Source organism: Budorcas taxicolor, chromosome 1 (assembly GCF_023091745.1).
Source record: "Budorcas taxicolor isolate Tak-1 chromosome 1, Takin1.1, whole genome shotgun sequence".
Taxonomy (NCBI): Eukaryota; Metazoa; Chordata; class Mammalia; order Artiodactyla; family Bovidae; genus Budorcas; species Budorcas taxicolor.
In genome coordinates this window covers 45,092,011-45,115,404 of record NC_068910.1, presented here as the reverse complement: position 1 = coordinate 45,115,404, position 23,394 = coordinate 45,092,011, and the positions used below count along the sequence as shown (strand labels likewise).

The window sequence follows — 23,394 nt, the reverse complement described above, 5'->3', positions numbered from 1 at the left end:
GATATTTGGCAATGTGACTTAACAAAACCAAAGCATGAGTACAATTATGCAGTTAAAAAAAAAAAAAAGGAATCTAACAAATAATGTATTACTATGTTATAAAAACTAGTATCAGAAAAGCTAGGTATAAAAAAAAATTAGGAGCTAAGTGTTAGAATGATGTTTCTAATTTACTGGTTCTTCACAAGACAGACTAAAATACAAAAAGAGTATAATACAAATAAGATTATAATAGAAAACTGGTTAGGAGTTGGGAGGACAACAAATTAAACTGAAATTGTGTTTTTTACAATCTCATATGAGTCTAAATGATGTCACCAACTTTGAAGGTTTAGTTAGAACTTACTACAAAATTAATATATGCTCCCTCACTGTAGAAAAACTTAAAAACAGAAAAAAAAGTCAGCCTTAACTTAACAACCATGTCAGAACCACTGCTAACATCTTACTTAAGTACTTCTTCCTAATGATATGTAAAAAAAGTAGAAACATCTGTATGTATACAGCTTTGTAGATTTCTTTTCTCACTATCCTGTGAGCACTCTCCCATGTCATGAATAATTCTTTTTTGCGAGCCCATGCACTGTGGTTGAATATAAGTACTGTTTTCAACTGCCACTGTTGTAAGTGCTACTCCTCACCTATGTGCATGAATCTTCATCCCACCTTTGATGACTTACTAGGAATGGAATAAGGTTCTTAGGAAAGTTACTCAAGTAGTTTCCAGAGGTACTGTGTCAATTTCCACTCTTCCCAGGTAGGCATCAGGGTTTCCATCACAAACCACCTTTGCTGATTTTAAAATTCTTTGTTTCAAAGAGTTCTTCCCTGCCCCTCATCCCCTGTTAAATAAAGGAGACTCTCAAAAGTATAAGAAATGAGGGGTCATATCTCACTAACACACTAATGGTGGGACTGGAGAGGTATGTATGTCTAACCTATTGATTTCAAATGTATTATTTTCAAAAATATTTTGTAAAAGTAGCATTGTATCTAGTTTAGTTACTAGGAACACAGTATTTTACTTTTATGTCAGCTTTTAGAACTGTAACTACAAAATCTTTTTAACTTTCTGTTATACAAATTTTTTAATTTCTTGAAAAATGATCCCAAGCTCTCATATAAAGCCTAAACTTTGAGACACTAACAATCGCAGTATATCAAAACCAGAAAAGAATAGCCATTACTGGTAGGTGGCTCAAGTATTAAAAAGAAAGAGAGAATTTAGAAAGCAATAATTTATACTTCACTATGATTATGAGATCCAGAAATGGTAACACAACAAAATACATGTCAGACTTTCATAAATATCTCAGAAATGAGACAACACTGCATAGCATCTGCTGGTCTACAAGTTTAACAACTTACTAGTTTAAAAATGAAATGTGTAAGACCATTATACCAATCAGCCCCACCCTGAGCACACAAAAGTTCAATTGATGAATTCATTTTTTGCTGTTAAAGTTGCTTTTACAAACTTTGGTATGAACTATATATTTGATTTTAGTGCCCTAAATGATTAATTTTGCATTTTGGTTAGCTTCAACTAATTTCTTTCCAGTTGAGTACAATACCTAGTGCAATTGCTAATGGTTTTTTTTTTTTTTTTTAGAACTGGGCTTAGAAATACACAAAATTTAATAATTTTCTCAAGATAATAATGGGAAGACCATTACATTACTATACTATAGGAAAGCACCTTGCAAATAAAAAAAATCGACACCTGTTTTTCACACTCACCTGACGCAAAAGCTTCATATCCCTCAAGACAAAGGCAATGTAGAAAAGTGAGGCAAAGCAATTCAGAAAGTTGAACTGCCAAAAAAAAAAAAAGAGAGCAATATTTAATATTGTGTCACTGAACTTTATTACAATTTGTGGAGCCTCATACCAAGGTCATCTCTGGAATTCAGAGAGCCCCATAAGCAACCATTGTCATGAGCCCTCCTGATCTAAACTGGTCAGCTACCTGACCCCTTATTAGGTAAAAATACCCACCCTAACCAATCACCTAATGCCACCCTTCTAGCAGGAATTTTCTTTGTCTTGAGGCTATTAAAACTGGCTACCAACCCAGGAAAATCATATGCTCTCCCTTAAGCCGACCTGCTGTTCCTGTTCTAATAGACTCTATTCTCCTCTCATTCTGTCTCTTGTTTAGACATTCTTTTCCAACCCACATACAGACCATGACACAATTGTAAATATCACATTTAAAGATGTCATGAGGGACTTCTGGTCCCAACAAGATGGCAAAGACTTGTTTCTCCTACACCCCACCTCCCCCCGCCACGTCAGGAAGCACACCTACGAACTCCAGAAATACCAGGAGAGGCAACAAAAGCGGAACTCAGAAAGGTGCTGAGAGGACTGCACAGCACCAGCACATCTTAGGTCCCTACCACTTTCTTACAAAAGAGAGAGTCCAGTATCTCCCACCCCCAACCTGGTAATCTGGGCGGCCCGGGAGGCACAGTGCCTGCCCACCCTGCTTAGAATAGGAGTCCTACAACAGGCAGGCCCAGCGTCACTAACAGCGAGCTGCCAGGGCACGTGCTCTTTCCTCTCTGCCCTGCCAGGCCTGCCACTCCCCACCCCACAGAGAAGATGCCTGGATGGAGGGGTCAGCACCCAGTAAAAAGGGACCCAACCCAACTAGCAGCCCAGCCCTGGAAGCCTCTCTGTGCCCCGGAATCTGAGGCTCCCTACCCTCCCAGAGACACACCTAGGAAGGCGGGTGGCAAGAGCAAGAGAGATGAGCCACAGCAACCAGCCGGGTAGCATCTTTGTCACTGTTAGGGACCAAACGACGGGCTCTAGGACCTGAGTCATGTTTACCAGAAAGAGACAGGACATGCGCTCATCCTGCCTGGCCAATCATGTAACGCCAGCTACACTGTGCTGGAAGAGACTTGGGCCCTAGCACGCTAGAAATAAACTCCCTTCTTGCCTTTGCATTACTGTGGTGGACTTGCTCTCTCGGTCGGTTCGGAGATACGGGCTCGGTGCATAACATTTGGGGGCTCGTCCGGGATCTCCGTCCCACCGGGGAGGACAACTCTCTTGGTAGAAGGGAGTAACCTCGTTAGGAGATAAGAGCTCTGAGCACCGGTGCTAACATTGCAGAAGCCCAGATTAAGTCTGGGGTCCAGTATCGTACTGGGGAGGCATCTGGGTGTAAAGTGCAGAGGCAAGTCCGGCGTAAGGCCGAGGCCCGGTATCATGCTGGGGAGGCGGCTGGCTCTGGTTACTAGATTAGGTCCAGCGTAAGGCCAAGGCCCAGTATTGTGCCGGGGAGGTGGCTGGCTCTGTGAACATCCTGCAGGTAAGATTGAGTGCATTGTCGGTGGCCACCTTGCGTTTGTTATCTGTTTGTCTATTTGTGGTGTCTGCGTTGCTCTTTGTGTGCTCTGTTGGCTCCCAGTGTACTTTTCTGTGATCATGGGACAAACAACTTCTACTCCTTTATCTCTTATGATTAACCACTTCTCTGATTTCAAGTCTAGAGCTCAGAATCTTTCGTTACTGGTGAAGAAGAGCAAACTGGTGATTTTCTGTTCCGCCGAGTGGCCCACCTTTGACGTCGGATGGCCACAAGAGGGAACCTTCAATCCCCAAATTATCCAGGCAGTTAAAGAGAGGGTGCTTACTCCTAGTCCTGCCAGGCACCCAGATCAGACTCCCTACATTCTGGTCTGGCAGGATCTAGTGAGAAACCTGCCGGAATGGCTTAAACCTTTTGTTCTCGCTCCTTCTAAACCTCCTAAAGCTCCCCGTCCCTCTTTCCCAACTCCAACCTTGCCAAGCCCACAGGTGCTAGTCATGAAGGCTTCCGAAGAAAAAGAAGGAGAAAAGGACGAGAATCGACCAAAGCCGGTCTTCCAGGAATCTTCTCTGTATCCTAATCTGATAGATCTGGAGACCGAATTGTTCCCACCTCCGTATGCGGATCCACATCCGCCCTTGCTTCCACAGGTTCCACAGGTTTCATCGGGAGAAGCCAGGAGGAGAGCCGAGCCTTCAGCTCCTCCCAGAGAAGGGGGCCCCGCCCAGGGAACTCGGGGAATAACAAGGGAAATGACCAGCATAGCAGAAAAAGAAGACCCAGAAGTCCCCTCCTCCACCGTTCACGCGTTTCCGGTCCGGGCGGGGCCAGCCAGAGAGGGTGGAGAGCGGACATATCAGTATTGGCCCTTCTCCACTAGTGATTTGTACAACTGGAAAACCCAGACTCCCTCCTTCTCTGAAAAACCGCAGGGTCTTATTGATCTTTTAGAGTCTATCCTTTTTACTCACAATCCCACTTGGGATGATTGTCAGCAACTGTTACAGGTGGTTTTCACTACAGAGGAGAGCGAGCGGATCCTGTCAGAAGCTCGGAAGAATGTGCCAGGGGTGGATGGGAGGCCCACAATACAGCCTAACCTCATTGAGGAGGGGTTCCCCTTGGTACGACCCAACTGGGACTTCGAACGCGCTGAAGGTAGGGAGCGTCTCCGAGTGTACCGCCAGACTCTTATGGCCGGCCTTAGAGCGGCCACCAGGAAGCCAACTAATTTGGCCAAAATAAATTCAGTGAGACAGGAGCCAAATGAGAGCCCAGCAGCCTTCCTTGAAAGGATAATGGAAGCTTGTAGACAGTATACCCCTATGGACCCACAGGCAGATGAGTCACGAGCGGCAGTTATGTTAGCATTTGTAAATCAAGCAGCCCCTGATATTAAAAGAAAGTTACAAAAGACAGAGAGGTTAAGTGAACAATCCTTGCAAGATCTAGTGAGGGCAGCCGAGAGAGTTTTTAATCATAGAGAGACCCCAGAAGAGAGAGAGGACCGCATTAGAAGAGAAGAAAGAGAATTTAGAGCTGAAGAAAACCGTAAAAATCAAAAAGAGCTAGCCCAGATATTTTTTTGCTGGGGCTGAAAACAAAAACAGGTTCCAAAAAGGGAAAAAACTGGACTCAAAAACTGAAGAAAAAACGACAAGGCGTAAGCTTGAGAAAAACCAATGTGCGTTTTGTAAAGAGTTTGGACATTAGAAAGATAAATGCCCCCAAAAAAATCTAAAAGAGGGGCCCAAGAACCCCAAGAACAAGACTCCCTCTCCAGACAGTCATATCCTCTATGCAGGTGAGGATAGCGACTAGGGGGGTCAGGGCTCGAAGTTCCTCCCCGAGTCCTGGGTAACATAAATGTGGAGGGGAAACCGGTTGGCTTCATGGTGGACACGGGAGCCCAATACTCAGTCTTAAACCAAAAAGATGGACCCATGTCTAAGAAAAGTAGCTGGGTGCAGGGAGCAACCGGGACTAAATGATATGGATGGACTACAAAACGGCATGTGAACTTGGGGGCCCACCAGGTAACCCATTCTTTTCTGGTGATACCTGAGTGTCCAGCGCCCTTGTTGGGAAGGGATTTACTGTCTAAAGTGAATGCCCAAATTCATTTTGACCACGGACAAGTGTTGGTTCTAGATGGGACCGGGCATCCTCTTCAGGTCCTGCCTCTGGCATTAAAAGATGAATACAGACTCTACTTGCCAGAGGCCCCAGCAACAATAAGCCCCGAAGTACAACCATGGGTTCAAAGATACCCTCAGGCCTGGGCTGAAACAGCAGGAATGGGACTGGCCAAACAGAGGCCCCCTATCATTGTGGAACTGAAAGCCAGTGCTTCCCCGGTGAGGGTACGGCAGTATCCCATGAGTCAAGAGGCTCGACAAAGAATTACTCCTCATGTACAACGCCTCATAGACGCTGGGGTCCTGAAAAGGTGCCGGTCCCCATGGAACATGCCCCTGTTGCCTGTGAAAAAGCCTGGGGGAACTGATTTTAGACCAGTTCAAGATCTACGAGAAGTCAACAAACAGGTGAGTGATATTCATCCTACAGTTCCTAACCCTTATACATTGCTAAGCAACTTGCCTTCAAACTACATTTGGTATACTGTTTTAGATTTAAAAGATGCCTTTTTCAGTTTGCCTCTTGCCCCCGCAAGCCAAGAGATCTTTGCCTTCGAATGGCAGGAAGACGGCGGTCAGACCCCTGTGCAGCTGACATGGACTCGCTTACCACAGGGTTTCAAAAACTCGCCCACGTTATTTAATGAGGCCCTGGATGAAGACCTCCGTGAGTATCGGGTTGAACACCCTACCACTGTTTTATTACAATATGTTGATGACCTTATGCTGGCAGCAGCTACAGAGAAAGAGTGCCAAGAGGCAACAGGGGACCTTCTCCAAACCTTGGGGACTTTAGATTACAGGGCCAGTGCCAAAAAGGCCCAGATTGCCAAGCGAGAGGTTACATACCTCGGTTATAAGATAAAGCAGGGCCAGAGGTGGCTAACACAGGCTATGAAAGAAACCATCCTCCAGATCCCTGAGCCAGCTAACCCTAGACAAGTGAGAGAATTTCTGGGAACTGTGGGATATTGCCAGTTATAGATCTTGGGGTTTGTAAAAAAGGCCAGGCCCCTATATAAAGGGACCAAAGAAAACAAGGACTGGAAATGGACTGAGCCAATGAAAGAGGCCTTCTAAGAGCTCAGGCGAGCCTTGCTAGAAGCTCCTGCCCTTGCCCTCCCTGATCCATCTAAGCCTGTCCAATTATTTGTAGATGAAAAGCGGGAGATAGGAAAAGGGGTACTAAGACAGAGATGGAGACTATGGAAGCGACCTGTAGCTTACCTTTCCAAGAGACTGGACCCAGTGGCAGCCGGATGGCCACCTTGCCTCCGTATCATCGCGGCCACCGCGCTCTTAGTCCATGATGCTGATAAACTGACTTATGGACAGAGACTCTTGGTCTACACTCCTCATGCCATAGAGAGAGTTTTAAAGCAACCCCCAGGTAAATAGATTTCTAATGCCTGCTTGACGCACTACCAGGCCTTGCTACTCGACACCCCACGGATTCATTTCCAAACGCCCTGCACTCTAAATCCAGCCACTCTTTTGCCCAATCCGGAGGAAAACAGCCCCCTCCATGATTGTGATGAGATACTGGCTGGGGTAACAGCAATACGAAAGGACTTAACCGATACGCCACTGGATAACAGTGAGCTAAAATGGTTCACAGATGGCAGCAGTTATGCGAAAGATGGACAGAGACGGGCGGGAGCCGCAGTAGTAGATGACTCTGGACAGACGATATGGGCAGAGGCCCTTCCCCCGGATACCTCAGCACAAAAGGCAGAGTTAATTGCCCTGATTCAAACATTAGAGAGAGCCAAAAGAAAAAAAATAACTATTTTCACTGACAGTCGCTATGCTTTTGGCACGGTACACATCCAGGGCCCAATATATCGAGAACGGGGGTTTTTGACAGCTGAAAGGAAAAAAAAATTAAAAATTTGCCTGAAATCTGTAGACTTTTAGAGGCTGTACAGATGCCTCGGGCTGTGTCAATAGTACACGTACCTGGACATCAAAAGGGTGACAGCCCCACGGCACGAGAGAATCATGCCGCAGACCTGGCAGCTCGAAAAGTAGCTGATGAAGATTTCATCACCCCTGTGTTGGCGATCGGACTTCCACCTCCAGGTATGGGAACTCTGCCCCCAACCCCTGAGTATTCATCCACAGACCTTGCTTGGATCCAAGAACACACCAACCTTCAAAAAGGTAAAGATGGATGGTACCGAGACTCAGACGGCTACTGATACTCCCTGCTCAGTTGGGACGGCAACTATGTGAGCATTTGCACTTGTCTACTCATCTGAGAAAAAAGAAGACTCTGATGATCTTTCAAACTGCGTGCCTGCGATTTCCCCGGCACCAGACAACTGTAAAGAACATAGTGCATGCTTGTAAGGCGTGTCAACAGATGAGGCCAGGAAAAGGACAACATGCAGAACTGAGGTATCAGGGAGAAGGACCAGGGCAACACTGGGAAATAGATTTCACCGAGGTAAGGCCAGGCAAGTATGGTTACCGGTACTTGTTACTGTTGGTGGATACCTTCTCAGGGTGGGTGGAGGCTTTTCCTACAAAGGGAAAAACCGGGATGATAGTGGCGAAAAAGATTTTAGAAGATATAGTTCCCAGCATAGGCTCTGAAAATGGACCTGCTTTCGTGAGTCAAATAGTTCAGAGCCTTGCCCTAGCCCTGGGGACTAAATGGAAGTTACATTGTGAATACAGTCCACAGAGCTCAGGGCAAGTAGAAAGAATGAGTCGGACCCTAAAAGAAACTTTAACTAAATTGGCTATAGAGACTGGCGGGGACTGGGTGACCCTCCTTCCCTTCGCCCTCTTCCGTGCACGTAATACTCCTTATCAACTTAATCTGACCCCATTTAAAATTCTGTATGGGAGACCTCCCCCTGTATGTCCAATATTTGAAGGGAAAAAACTACCGCCTCCCACATTGGGACAATTCCAAGAGGCCTTGATGGCCTTAAGCAAGGTGCACTCTTGTGTCTGGAAACTGCTCCGGGAAATACATGTGGGTCAAAATAAGGGAACTATTCCCTCACATGACATTGGCCCAGGAGATTGGGTATGGGTCAAAAGGCACCAAACCAAGGCACTAGAACCCAAATGGAAAGGTCCTTATGTTGTTCTTCTTACCACCCCAACTGCCCTAAAGGTCGACGGTATCGGGCCTTGGGTGCACTGCAACCACGTACGCCGAGCTACTTCAGCAGAGCAAGAAGACGCTAAAAAAGAATGGGAAGCGTCTCTGCACCCGTCCAACCCCCTGAGGCTGAAGCTCCGGCGTCGTCAACAGGACCAAGACAACTCGTCTGGACCATCTTATGGATGACCATGTTACTCTGCTCCGAAGCTGCCAGCGTGAACCCACACCAACCCGTCAGAATCACCTGGAAACTGCAAAATGGACTAACATGTGAGATGCTTAACTCCACCACCGCAATACATCCACCAAATACTTGGTGGCCAGACTTATACTTTGACCTTAAGCCGGTGGTAAATGTACCCTGGAAGAGGGGCAAGCTCCGGAATCATGCATTCTGGGCATGTCCAGGTGGGCCCAGGCATAACTGGAAGATCTGTGGGGGGATACAGGACTCTTATTGTAAATCTTGGGACTGCGTAACTTCCAATGATGGGTCGGAGACTCTAGAGTATAGACGGTGGGATGTAGGAAATCGGGACTTGCTTAACTTCTCATTTGTAGGACCCGTACCTCCATACTCCGATTGGGAAAAGGATCATAACTTTGCCCAGGTAAAAATAAGGTTTAACATTGACAAAGCAAAAAAAGAAAAGGCCTGGGTCAACGGGATATCATGGGGGCTTCAGACCAGAACTGACGGGTTCCCATACCGGGAATATTATAATGGGATCATTGTTGTGAGTCAAGTTTTAGAACCGGTACAAATGTATAGTATCGGTCCAAACCCCGTTGAACAGGTCCATGCAACTCTCTACCCGACAACCTCCCTACCTACATCCCAGGGACCAACAAAAGACCCAGAGGCGGGCCCCCTTGCTAAACTCGGACAAACAGATCCACTAAGGAAATTAGTAAAGGCAGCTTATGCTACCTTAAATCAAACCCATCCTGAGGCAACTAAATCCTGTTGGTTATGTTACAACTTAATTCCCCCTTATTACGAGGCAGTAGGCCTCAATGCCTCTTATGACCTGGCCAACGGCACCGATCCTCCTCATTGTCAATGGGGAGACCAAAAAGTAGGCCTTACAATGAGAGAGGTATGGAAAAAAGGGTTATATATGGGCAAGGTATTATCAGAGAGGTCTCCACTGTGGGCGCATGTCGTTGAGCCTACGGACTTGCCCATAGCCAGGTGGCTAATATCACGAATGGGAGGATGGTGGGTCTGTTTACACACGGGGCTGACTCCATGCTTACATAGCTCAATCTTTGATCCCAAAGAAAAATTCTGTGTTATGGTAGCAGTCGTGCCAAAAATTCTGTACCGACCAGAGAAAACAATAAATGATTACTGGGCCCAAAAATTGACCCTAAATCCTCAAAAAAAAAACTTACAAAGTCAAGAGGGAACCTCTTACTGCCATAACCATAGCAACTATGTTCGGTCTTGGAATAGCCGGGGCCGGAACAGGAATAACAGCTTTGTCCCTGCAAAGCCAAAGATTTAACTCCCTGAGAGCAGCCATAGATGAGGACATCACCCGTATAGAGCAATCTATTAGTCATTTAGAATCGTCTTTAACTTCCCTATCTGAAGTAGTTCTGCAAAACAGAAGAAAATTAGATCTGCTCTTTCTGAAACAGGGGGGACTCTGTGCTGCCCTAGAAAAAGAGTGTTGTTTTTATGCTGATCACACAGAAATAGTTAGAAAATCTATGGCCAAAGTAAGAGAGGGACTAGCCCAATGTAAACGAGAACGTGAGGCTCAACAAGGATGGTTTGAGTCTTGGTTTCAACAATCCCCTTGGTTGACCACCCTAATCTCCACCTTGCTGGGACCCCTGCTAATACTTCTACTGATGCTTACCTTTGGCCCATGTATTATCAATACACTTGTAGCCTTTATAAAAGAACGCATAAATACAGTACAGCTGTTTGTGCTTCGGCAACAATATCAAACTGTGTCTCAGGACCGAGAGGAAGATTCCTCTATATGATCTAAGGAAGGGGGGGAATGTTAGGGACCAAACGATGGGCTCTAGGACCTGAGTCATGTTTATCAGAAAGAGACAGGACATGCGCTCATCCTGCCTGGCCAATCATGTAACGCCAGCTACTCCTGTAACTGAGACAAAGAACTGCCTGTATATAAGCCGCCATACTCCTTTGTTCGGGGCTCTTGTCAGATTCCACTGTGCTAGAAGAGACTTGGGCCCTAGCACGCTAGAAATAAACTCCCTTCTTGCCTTTGCGTTACTGTGGTGGACTTGCTCTCTCAGTCGGTTCGGAGATACGGGCTCGGTGCATAACAGTCACCATGGGCCTGATTGCCCTGCCCAGACACATGGTTCAGGGGCTGGGGGTGTAGACGTGGGGGTGGGGATCCCACCATAACAATGGCCATTTCTTTTCTTTTTTGGTGGCGCCATGCGGGCATGTGGGATCTTGGTTCCCTGAACAGGGATGGAAGCCATGCCCCCTGCATTGTAAGCGTGGAGTCTTAACCATTGGACCACCAGAGAAGTCCCCCAACACATGCCATTTCTTCCTTTAGTTCACCTGCTCAAGAACCTGCAACTACCTCTGGGACACAGGAGATTCCTTCCTGTCCCCCAGCCCCATGCTAGCTACTTGCGGCTTTTCAACTACTTCCGGCTTTTCAACACTGACAGGAGACTGCTGTGTGCACAGTGTGCGCACTTCATCAGTGACGGAAGGGGGAGTCGCTGGAGGGAGTGAGCAGTAACATAATGTGGGGCAGGGGTAGGGATGGGGGTGTTAAGTTACAGTAGAAGAGCAAAAGCTCAGAAGGCTGAGAAACACCCTCCCCACAAGACTAAAAAGAAGGGAGAGTTGGGACTTTTCTGAAGGTCCAGTGGTTAAGACTCCATGCTGCCAAGGCAAGGGGCCTAAGTTTGATCCTTGGTCAGGAAACAGGAAACCAAGATTTCACATGTAAAGTGGCATGGACCAACCGAAAAAAATTTTTTTTAATTAAAAAGGAAGGGAGAGACCTAACATACACAGGAGAGGATGAGCAGACTCTCAGCAATGAGTCTTTTTACACGACAGTCACTTGACACTGTATCTGGCACCAGCAGAGAATAATCCAGTCTTAAAAATGGCTAAATTCTTCAAGACAAATGGAGTGTTCTACCTCTAAGAGCAAGAGCTCTGTTTTGTGATCTTTTTCAAAGAATCTTTTAATGCATCACACATTCCCCTGCTCACTTTCTCACACAGACAACACAGAACATAACATCCTTGCTGACTCAGCACCAACATTTTGAATATAAATTATTTTACAGGGCTAGAATAAGGCCCTCAGAGCCTTTTTAGATACAGATGGCTGCTTGCCCCTTTTCCAATGTCCAAATTGCTAAAGCTGTTGAAGTCTCATTACTTATTTATGAGAGGTTTTCTATTTCCTTCCCTAATCTTGCTTCTATAAATGTACCTACCTGCAGAAACCTAATCACCTTCCTAATGATGGCTTCTGATCCTTTAAGGATGGAAAAACCAGATAAATAAGCTTCTCAGAATGACTTCTGGAACTGGAACAAAGGTTCTTTCTAAGCGAGGGCCTGGATTCCTCTCTCGGGAGTAAAGTACATGGACTGTGTTAAATCAATTCCAGTGCAGAACTGCAGAGTTCAGAGGACTCTATGCACCTTTCTCGATTCTCAGCTGTGTTACAGATGGCTGAGGTAATCTCCTTTTACACAAGGTGCTTTCAAGCCACCTCTTTGTTATTTCTAATAATGGTGGGAAGAGGCATACTTGTGAGCTTTTACATAAGCAGCAAGCAGGTTACACAGTACTTACCTCCATCCCTTCCCTTCTGCCCCTCAAAACATGCTAGAAACCTCTTGAACTTTGGAAATTCCTTAGACAAAATTTTTAAAAATAGTTTAACACTTCATTACTAAACAGTAGGTAGGTAACTAGAAGGATTGGTGAATAATGAAGCATTCAAACCTGAGTCACCGAAAGGAAAATAATAGAAACGTGTCTATAGTGTTTCAAACAACTGGAAATTGGCTATAATACTAATTCTTATATTTAAAGTCTTATATCATGGACACATTTGTAATAACACTGCTGAGTGTGTATGTAAATACATTTATTAATCAATCCTTGCCTTCTTGGACAAAGTATATTAACTACTATTACCTGATATTTTAAATTACAATCAAATCTTCATATTTATAGTCCTAAATGTTACACAGTATACACTAGTTTCATAATTACAATGAATCTGTATAGAAAAGTTCTACTTACCACTAACACTTTCAGAATTAGGTGATTCTGGTAGGCAGATTCCAATCTGTGATTCTCTAAAATATTAAAAGGGAGAAGTAAGGTCTCTCAGATAAGAAAGCAGAATGGGAGTTGTCGTGAGGTGAGGTGAAGCCTGTGCTAAGGGCAGCCGTGTCCAGCCACAGAGCCTCAGTCAGTAACCATGCGAGACAGTCCATCACGGCTACTGCTTCCCACCAAGAACATCAAACAACAAAGAAACTAAAGACACATTTTTCAAGGTACTGAAATGGCACTGTGATCTGAAATTATTTTTTAAAATATTAATGCAACAAAGAAATGATTCCACAGACAGCCACCAGAAAAAGACTGTGTGAGCAGTAACAGTAAAATTGAGAGCAACCTCTGAATAGTAGTAGGGCAAGAAATCAAATTTACAAGGATTAATTTAAAAGGAAACTCAAGTTTCCATCCTCATTCAGCAAAGGAGACACTGTGCATGTCCCAAGTTGATATTATTGTTTAGTCGTGTCCGACTCTTTGCGACCCCATGGACTGTAGCCTGCCAGGCTCCTCTGTCCACGGGATTCTCCAAGCAAGAATACTAGAGTGGGTTGCCACTTCCTTCTCCAGGAAATCTTCCAGACCCAGGGCACGAACCTGCATCTCCAGCATTGGCAGGCGGATTCTTTACTGCTGAGACACCACAGCAGGGCAAAAGGACAAAAAAGGCAGATCCTGAACAGAAGTATCACCTTGCACAGAGAGGTAATGTTAGGCTGACCTGGATTTGAACCTAAACTCAGTCAGTCAGTCACTGTGTGACCTTGGGCAAATTTCTTAACCTCCTGACACTCAGCTTCCCTGCCTACACAACAGGCCTGACACTACCCTTCCCCCAGGGTTACTGTCAGCATTAGAAATACTACAAAAACCATAGCTCAGCTCAAGGAAAGCACTCAGCAAATAGTAGCTAGCAATTATGCTCCAATAAAAATTTTAAAAAAAATCTTATGAGACCAAAAACAAATAAATGGTATGTGTTAGTCACTTAGTCATGTCTAACTCTTTGTGACCCCGTGGACTATAGCCTGCAAGGCTCCTCTGTCCGTGGGATTTCCCAGGCAAGAATACTGGAGTGGGTTGCTGTTTCCTTCTCCAGGGGATCTTCCTGACCCAGGGATCAAACCCAGGTCTCCCACATTGCAGGAAGATTCTTTGCAGGCAAATTCTTTACCGTCTGAGCCACCAGAGAAGTCCCAAATAAATGGTATCTGTTGTTATATAACTAATATAAAGAATTTTAAATATCTGTATGGTCCAGAAGTTCAGGCCTAGACTTCTTCCTAGTGGTTAATATACTAATAGCATATTTATTTGTCTGACTGAATAAATTAATTAAAAAGAAAACTGCCTATCAAGACCCTTTTTAAACTATAACCAAGTTCATCTTTTACCACAGACAGACAAGAACACCCTCCTTCACTGAGTTCAATGGCAGGCCCTCTGCCCCACACAATTACACAAGTGGTTTTCAGATCCTAGACACAGAGTATGGTGATGATTCAGTCAATCTTATCCCTAGCATAAAACACAATATAGTATGAGAAGCACAGGATGGATAAGCCTGGCTCTGCCATTTGCTGTCTGAACCTTGAGAATGCTCAGTATCTTTCTCCATAAAAATTGTAAAATAACTTCTATTTCAAGGTGCCCTGAGGAGAGGAAAATGAGGAACTATGGATAAAGTGCTTAGCAGGGCACCTGCTGCTGCTGCTGCTAAGTCGCTTCAGTCATGTCCGACTCTGTGCGACCCCATAGACGGCAGCCCACCAGGCTCCCCCATCCCTGGGATTCTCCAGGCAAGAACACTGGAGTGGGTTGCCATTTCCTTCTCCAATGCATGGAAGTGAAAAGTGAAAGTGAAGTCGCTCAGTCGTGCCTGATTCTTAGCGACCCCATGGACTGTACCAGGCTCCTCCATCCATGGAATTTTCCAGGCAAGAGTACTGGAGTGGGGTGCCATCGCCTTCTCCAGCAGGGCACCTAGAACATAGTAACTACAAAAATACATCGGAGCTGTGAGAATCGTGACCTGGAGATCATGGGAGTTCCCAGAGCCCGTGAACTTCTCCTTATGTCTCCACAACGAGCCCAGAGCAACATCTATCTGCTTTGCCAGGTAGCGGTTCTAAGAATCCTATGATCGAAGCAATGTTTCTTATAGGCAGATACAGACATAAACACAAAGCATCAAGTCTTACCCCATGAGGTTAAAAATTCAGCGGCATATCGATAGAGGCGGTTCATGATCTCTATCACGATGGCGTAGATTATGCTGGGCACGTACAACAAGATGCTGGTCCACTCGGACCCGCTGTCCTCGTGCAGGCCCAAGGCCCAGGCCTCCATGTCGAAGTAAATCATCATGACAAACAGAGAGAAATAGAGACAGAGGCACACGAAGGGCAGGGAGACCAGGTAAATGCGCAGCTGTCTCTTGTAGCTGGGGTAGAGTGGCTCCTCCCGGCCAGTGACTGGGTTGATACCCAGGACTCCATGATACCCTGGCCGGGGCTCCTCGAACTTCCTCTTCATGACCAGGGTACCCCACCGGTAGGTCATGCTGGCACAGCCTCGCTTCCACACTTCCAAGATCACCGTGGACCAGATCAGGTTGAATGAGGCGAAGATCACGTACTTGTCATAGTCTTCCCATGCAAACAAGTAGTAAGGTAACCCAATGATGGCCATGGGGATTAAGGCAAACGTGAAATACTCCAGAAATCCAAAGTAAAGAGCGATGGTTTCTCCAAAGTAGCCACGAATTCTGTCTACAATCAAAGGGGGAAAAAAGAGACCTTTAGCACAGGCTGCCGAAGACTTTTTTTTTAATCATTTCAAGTAAGCTTACTCACTTTACTTAACTGGGGATCATTTAACAACCTATTTCCCAATCAGTGTATAATAGTAAATTCATCCTCCATCAAGTACAAAAGTCCTGCTTGTGTGCAGAGCAAGCGGGACACCTCCCTGGGCTTCGGGCTCAGGCCACAGCTCCCGGGGCTGCTCTGCAAGGCATCCTGGGGCTGCTTCTCTTTACCTCCTCACTGATGGATGCCCTCTCCACAAGGGAAAACTCACCTTGGGCTCATCCCAAATCTCCAAGGTTCCTAGTTTAAATTCAGCCATGGCCAATGAACCATCTTTTTATTTTTTTTACTGGCCATACCTCTCAGAATGCAGAACTTCCCCAACGAGGGATGGAACCCATGGCCCCTGCAGTGGATGCATGGAGTCTTAACCACTAGACCACCAGGACGTCTCACAGCCAATGAACCATCTTAATTTGGGGGTTTACTTTATGGTCCCCATTTTTATCTCACTTTAATACTTTAGAGTAATAGGGGTTATTTTCAAAGAAGACTCCCCATCCATAGTATCCTGCTCCCCCACTACCCAAAGCTATATATTTTCACCAATGTGTCATGGCAAACTTTTCAATACCCTGAAGAAAAATTATTCAAAAGCACAAACAATATTCTACATGTTAACTTCTAGAACAGCCATGGAACACATTTATCTAAACTTTCATACACCCACTGGGCAGAAGAAGGGCCAAGCAACTGTGAACTTGACACCAGCTAACTAATGCAAAAGAGGTCACAAACACTGTGTCCTTTGTCAGCCACATCTACATGGGCCAGTTCTTAAACTGCAAAAGCAGCCTGCCTTGGGACGAGGGTGGGATGCAGGCGGTAAGGGAGGTGTAATAGTCAGAATTCGTACTTCTTGATTAATTACATGCAGTTTTAAAAAAAGAAAAACACAGTGCTTTAAGATAATGCATCAGATCAGTCTATAGGGATGGTTCAGATTAAACAAAGATACTATTTTCCTCTATCTTTAATTCCTCTATTAACTCAGGAGCATGCTAAAATTAAAAAAACAAAAAACACCAGAGGGTATGACAAACTAACCTCAAATGAGAATTACAAGCAATTAAAAAAAAAAGAAAAAGACACTCATGGGCCTTGGCTCCAAATCAAACCACCTCTCTTTTGATCTCAGGGCAAGTTCAAAATCGTCCTGAGCCCCAGCTCTCCCAGAGGCCTGAAGACCACTACTACACCCGTGCTCAGCCTTCACCATCAACTCGCTTTTCCCCACTCGCTTTCTAAGATATAGCTACTGGAGACTGTCACTTTCAAGATCTAGAAGTAATATTTAAATTTACAGCCACCTAAAGGCTAAACAAAGTGAAATAATGTCATATAAGTGAAACAAATGATTTTTACATCACCTGGAACTATCAACATTTTTCTTTTCAAAGAATTCAAGTAAAAATTCAAAATGCAATTTCAAAATTGGACCCTAAAATGATTTTTTGCTCATTATGACAATATTATAATGACCGTTTTCAGAAATGGAAACTTAAAGAAAATTTTAGAGGAATTCCTTTAAACAAAGTCAAAAAGGCAATGTTCATTAAAGAAAAACTGACAGTAATACTTATGGTGAAAACTACCAGCTTAAATATAATCTTTATGCTTAAAAAAATCACTAAACCAAAAAACTTGAACATCCATATTGACATAAGTTTACACAGAATAATGTTCAACATCCACTGAATAAATTAATGGTTATTCTAAGTGTCTTCGGAGAAAATGGACAGATCCAGTAATGCACACCAAGATCCTTATGAATTATCTCAAAAGATGCCTAGGCCTGCTAGTCTGCTGCTAAGAATGAGCAGAGCTTGGCCTACTCCAAATAATTAGCTCTAAAGAAACAGCAATTTTCAAATACGAAATATTCATGGTCAAAGTGGATTCTTACAAACTATGTTCTACAACAAATTAGACACACACTCAGGATGGCCACTCTGGATTGTCCGTGTCACCGGTGACATTTAATAAAAGCCTGTAATTCACTTCATCTAAAATGATATTAAGAATAAAATAAATAGATCATGCAACCCACCTTATCCTCCTCACCATTTTTTTTTTTTTTTGCCCCCACACAGCTGGTAAATCCTGCCCATCAGAGAATTAAATATCCACCCAAGAAGGACATCACCACTGCTGTGTCCTCCTCTAAGACAGCTGGCACTGACACATACCTATGGGCTGAAACTTCAAGGTAAATCGAGTATACCAGGTGTCCTCAAGCTTCTTCAGGGCCTCGTTGTCATGTAGCGGGAACACTTGAACCACAATGCCAGACGTGAGCAGCCTCCTCACTGTGGAAGGAGAGTATGAGATGGGTTTGAGATTTCTCGTGACATACTTTCATCAAAGGCTACTCAGACTCTCCAGGAAGAGAAAAGGGCTACATAAAGACCAGTCCTGTCCTGCCTGCTCCCAAGGGATATTCTTCAGTTCTTCAGGATGTCAACATCTTTACTATTTTCTTTGACTATGAAAGCAATACAAGTTGATGTAAAATTTTCAATCTTACAGAAATGCACAGATTAGAACTGGAGAGGCCCTGGTTATTCTCTCCCTTCCACAAAAAAATAACCACTGTAAATAGCAATTAAGTATATAAGCTGACTTCAAAATAAACACCCATAAATATTTATTTTAGATACAAAAGGAACCATTAGCTACATATCATTCTGTAATCTCATGGAGTGGTAGTAAATGATGAATGTTTCTCAATGCCAATGTAAACAGAACATGAATATCCTTTTACATAGTGTCATAAGATTCCCTTCCATGAAATGCAATAATTGAACTAACCCTCTGTTGAAAAATATTTATTTCCTTTTTTGGCTATTAGAAATAATGTTAAAATTCTTGTAGATATAACTTTTCCCACGTGCCTATGATTTCCTTGTTATATATACTTAGAAGTGCTAGGTCCAAGAGCAGAACATATGTGCATTAAACTTAGATACATATTACAAAACAGCCTCTAGAAAAATTTTACTCATCTGTCTTCCCACTACAGTGAAAATAAGATGTTCAATTCATGCTCACTGATATGGCATATTTTCAAAACCATTTTTCTCTTTTCTAATCTGCTAACAAAGGCTTACATTCACAGCCAGCAAATACCAAAAAAAAAAAAAAAAAAAAAGACTTCTTGCTTTCAGCAATCATTTGGTATGATCCTAACACTTGTGCACATATCTAGGCGATGAGACAGGCTGGGACCTGGGACCCTTCACAGAAGTGGTTGCACCTGGACAAAAGTCTCTTGCAGCAACAGAATATAAGGGACTAAAACTTACCTTACACAGGCCAGGTGCAGTTGGAGCAAATTATGAACAGTGAGATTGAAAAAGGCCACAAACAACTGCTACTTCTGAGGCGCTGAGAGCAGAAGCAGGGTACTGCCATGATCCCTGCACACAGCACCACTGAGGGGGTGGAGAGAGCAGGTAACGCCGCCCTCCATCCTGACCCACCAATCCTCGCCCACCCTCATACCTGACCCCGTCCCCTGCCCTGCACCCCCAGGAGCGAGCAAGGGTATGGGTTACTGCTTTCCCATGTGCTGCAGCATGAGTCCCGGTAAAGCCCTGCATGAATTTCACCTGGCCTCTTATCAATTCTGTTGAACAAAGAGGCCGAAAACCCAGGTCAGTTATAGAAAGACAAACACATTTAACCGAAGACAATGTCCCCCAGTGATAATAAATGAACACGGGGTAATCTTTCACCCATAATTATTTAGAGTGATTCTGGGTGGGCGAGTCTTTGGGTCTTTCTGAGGAAATGTGTTCTGTTCACGGAGAACTCAGATGCACTGCCTTATGCCCTATCTGGGCACATGGGGTACTTTTCACACGAGTTCCCAGCAGTCTCTTCCTAAAGACTACAGCCGCTTATAAAATGGAACTCATCAAGAAAGAAAAGCCTGCTGTTTGCATCCGTGCATAAGCTCCGAGCACTTTAAGGTTTATCAGCTCATCTCTACTGAGGGCTGCCTTCTTTATCTCCAATCTAACTTGTTCCCACAGACAAGTGATGAGCATACCAGGCAGCAGGCCCCTCAAGGAGGACAGCAAGTAAGGATCTGCAGCATGGAAGAGAAACGCGATATAAGTTCTCCATGCAGATATACTACGTGTGACAAAGAGAGATGGCATCTCAGGACAGAGGTCCTATTACAAACCCTTCAGTGTAATTTTAAAGAAAACCTAACTTCTTAGAAATGAGGGGGAAAAAAGGATGATAAAGAGGAGATATTTGATACTAACAATAGGAAAAATTATCAAGATGACCACGAAGGATACTGTCTTTGGTTAAATTTGTTTGTCTCAGGTACGTGTAGAAATATTAAAATCATACTGGTCAAAGGACTGCTGGAAGCAGGAAGTGTTTTTCTGATTTTGATACTTGCTGTTGGTGAACGTAGGCCTTTGTTATCAAGTTAGAAAAGATAAAACTGATTTTGAAGATATAAGAAAAAGTATGGATCTCAAAAACAAAAAGGATTCTTAATAGCTGATTCTCCTTACATCTCATGCGTAAGTTATACAGAGGGGAAAAGTCTTGAAAAGCTAGGGTTGTGATAAAAAGCCTCGTTCTCCATGACTAAAAAAGGTATATACCCAAAATATTAACAACTAGAGCAAAAAAGCATATGGTTTAAGTTATATCAGCTCTGGTGCTGTCAAATCCATTTTTAAAACATTTTTATTCTAAAGTGTTATAGTGAATTGTTTTCTTCAGCTAACAGCAGTTAAAGTCAATCACCCATATCAGTTCTCATTCTTAGCTCTTACTGAGGGATGCACAGCTGTATCTTATTGTTCTATCACTATCCTTTTCAACTACTACATCAAGTTTAACTTTGAACTGACTTATGGCATCTAAATTACTATTTTACTATTTCTAAGCTCTTTTTAAAGGAATTGTTCCATTCTGCTATAGAAGACATTCAAGGCCTGCATAAAAAGCCACTTGTAAACCTCTAAAAATAGGGTTGCAAACTAAGGGACTCAGAGAGACTATAAAGCTTCAAGTCCTAAATTACTGGGCTTCTCTTCACCACCAGTGCCAAAAGCATGGTTCTGGTTTCAGCTTCTAAAAATAGAGGAGGTGTTTTGTTTTGTTTTTTTCCTTCAGTCAGTCCTTGGACTTTTCTCTCGTCAGCTAAAAATGTAATTAACGTGAGCCTTACCGTCAAAGGAAAATATAATGCTGTCTGTGCCTATTTAAAGAAAGGAACAGTTTAGGACTTCCCGGGAGGTCTAGGGGCTGACTCTGTGTTCCCAATGTAGGGGGCCCAGGTTCAATCCCTGGTCTCTCTCTGGTAGGGCAACTAGATCCCACATGCTGCAACTAAGATCCCATGTGCCGAAATCAAGACCCGGTACAGCCAAACAAACAAAAATAAATATTAAAAAATAAAGAAAGGAACAATTTAAACCAAGATTCCTTTAAGAATGCTGAATGATCCACTGTCAAGCACTAGGACTATTACCTATTACAGACGTTTAAGAATGAGTCACACTAACCATAATCTAATTTAAGGGAGACTGTAACTTGGCTTATACTAGGACCCTCTAAATAAAATAACGCAATGACAATACCAACACAGCCTTCAGTTAATGTGACATAAAAGTAAACACAGAAGTCCCTCTCACAATTCCTTGCAGTGTTTCTTTGCGACAGGGAGGAACAGGTGACGCTGCCTGCAATCCAGCAGAGGGGTGATGAGCACCCAGTACCCACAGGGAGAGAAGGCTACACGGGGAACACAGGGCCCCTGCCGCCCCTGCCACTGGCCCCCGTCCCAGGCCCTGCCTGCATCTAGCGCTCAGATGTGAACAGACCCCTCCTGTCTTAAAGAGGAACAAACTGCTTCTCAGGGATACCTGTTTTCAAAATGCATTTTTATATTCCGGTATTGCTTTCATCCCTGCTTAACATAATAACTGCAAATATGTATGTGGCAAAACACAGTGTGTGTAGAGACATACAGATATACATACACAGATATATGGTACGATACCCAGCAATACACACAAACACACACATCAACGGTTTGTCTTATACGCCTGCTACAGGATATTTACTTGACATTCTCTCTATTATTCTCATAAGGCAATAATTTTAGAAGCAGAATATATCTGACCACTCTAATTTATCCATCTGTATATGCTAAGAGTCGGACATGACTAAGCAACTTCACTTTCACACATTGGAGAAGGAAATGGCAACCCATTCCAGTATTCTTGCCTAGAGAATCCCAGGGATGGGGGAGCCTGGTGGGCTCTATGGGGTTGCACAGAGTCGGACACAACTGAAGCGACTTAGCAGCAGCAGCAGCATACATAAGATATTCAGAGGTAGTTATTATCCTAAAAAAGAATAACAATATTTAAAAACCTCCCAAGAGATTGCCACACTCCATCCATCAAAACATGGCAATCATCTGATAGACATTTTGAGACAGAGCTTTTACCTAAACTAAATAATAGCCCTTAGGATAAGGTTAATATATAAGAAAGTCTCCATTCTCTCAACGCCTCTTTAAAAAGAAGTTTTCGCTAGGTTACCTGCATGACTGTTAATTACTAGGAATCAACAGGCAAAGGCAGTCAGAGTCTGAGATCTCAGCTCACAGAGACAACTAGAAGAGGGATGCCCCCAGATGGCCGCTGATGACCAAGACACACGTATAACCAGAAACAGAATGTGGCCCTCCTGGTGACAAGTGGTGGCAGGGGGCAGGGTTCTCCTGCACACTGAGGGGTGAGAAACTATTGTCCCCATACCCAGAATGCAGGCTAAGGGGGTGCTCCCTGCCTGGGACCGCAGCCAGACCAGAGATACAAGGCTGGAGGGGGGAAAGGGCACGTCTGCCGTCTTGGGAAAAGCGCTGCCTACTGGCATGGAGGGATGGACATAGGCAGCACAGCAGCTGTGGTCTTGGTTGGCCAAAGACAGACGGAAAGGTCAAACCCAGCAACACTCCTCTTAAGAATAGGGCTCCGGGGATTTAACCCTCCCTGGTGGTCCAGTGGTTAAGAGTCCACCTTCTAAGGCAGGGGATGAGGGTTCCATCCCTGGTCCAGGAACGAACAGCCCACATGCCACAGAGCAGCTAAACCCATATACCACAACTACTGAGGCCAAGCACCGCAACAGAAACATCCTGCATGAGGCAACTAAGACCCAACACAGTCAAATAAATGAAGGAATAAAGAAAAGGGCTCCACAGAGGCTCTACGATGACCCAAGGAGAACACACTATCAGGCAGAATCCCAGTTCCTGACCACCACAGTTCCTGACTGGAGGCCCCCCAACATCCCCTCTTCCCAATATACACACTTCCTTCCCAGAACAGCTGGTCTGGAAAAAATAGGGGTTCATTAAAAAAATAAGCAAATGCCACAAAGAAACTGACATCAAACTATGTAAGAATACTATAAGAGAAAAGAGGAAAGTCATTTTTTTTAATGCAGAGAAGAAACACAGCAAAAATGTTACAGCATAGAGCAAAGAAAAATTACGGAATTCTTCAAGGAGTTCATGAAATTAAAGCAAGCCACACCTCTGAAATTAAAATCAAGAAAAACCTATG

General features: G+C 44.1%; 1 protein-coding gene across 1 annotated transcript in view; it reads right to left on the bottom strand.

Annotated features, from left to right (window-relative positions):
• The window catches only part of ANO10 (anoctamin 10), a 220,132-nt gene that overhangs the window by 174,986 nt on the left and 21,752 nt on the right, over positions 1 to 23,394 (bottom strand). Inside the window, exons 5-8 of the mRNA XM_052636788.1 lie at positions 17,971 to 18,090; positions 15,113 to 15,682; positions 12,870 to 12,925; positions 1,741 to 1,815 (exon numbers count right to left, since the gene is read on the bottom strand). Coding sequence (XP_052492748.1) covers positions 1,741 to 1,815; positions 12,870 to 12,925; positions 15,113 to 15,682; positions 17,971 to 18,090 — 821 coding nt within the window. The remainder of the gene's footprint in view (positions 1 to 1,740; positions 1,816 to 12,869; positions 12,926 to 15,112; positions 15,683 to 17,970; positions 18,091 to 23,394) is intronic.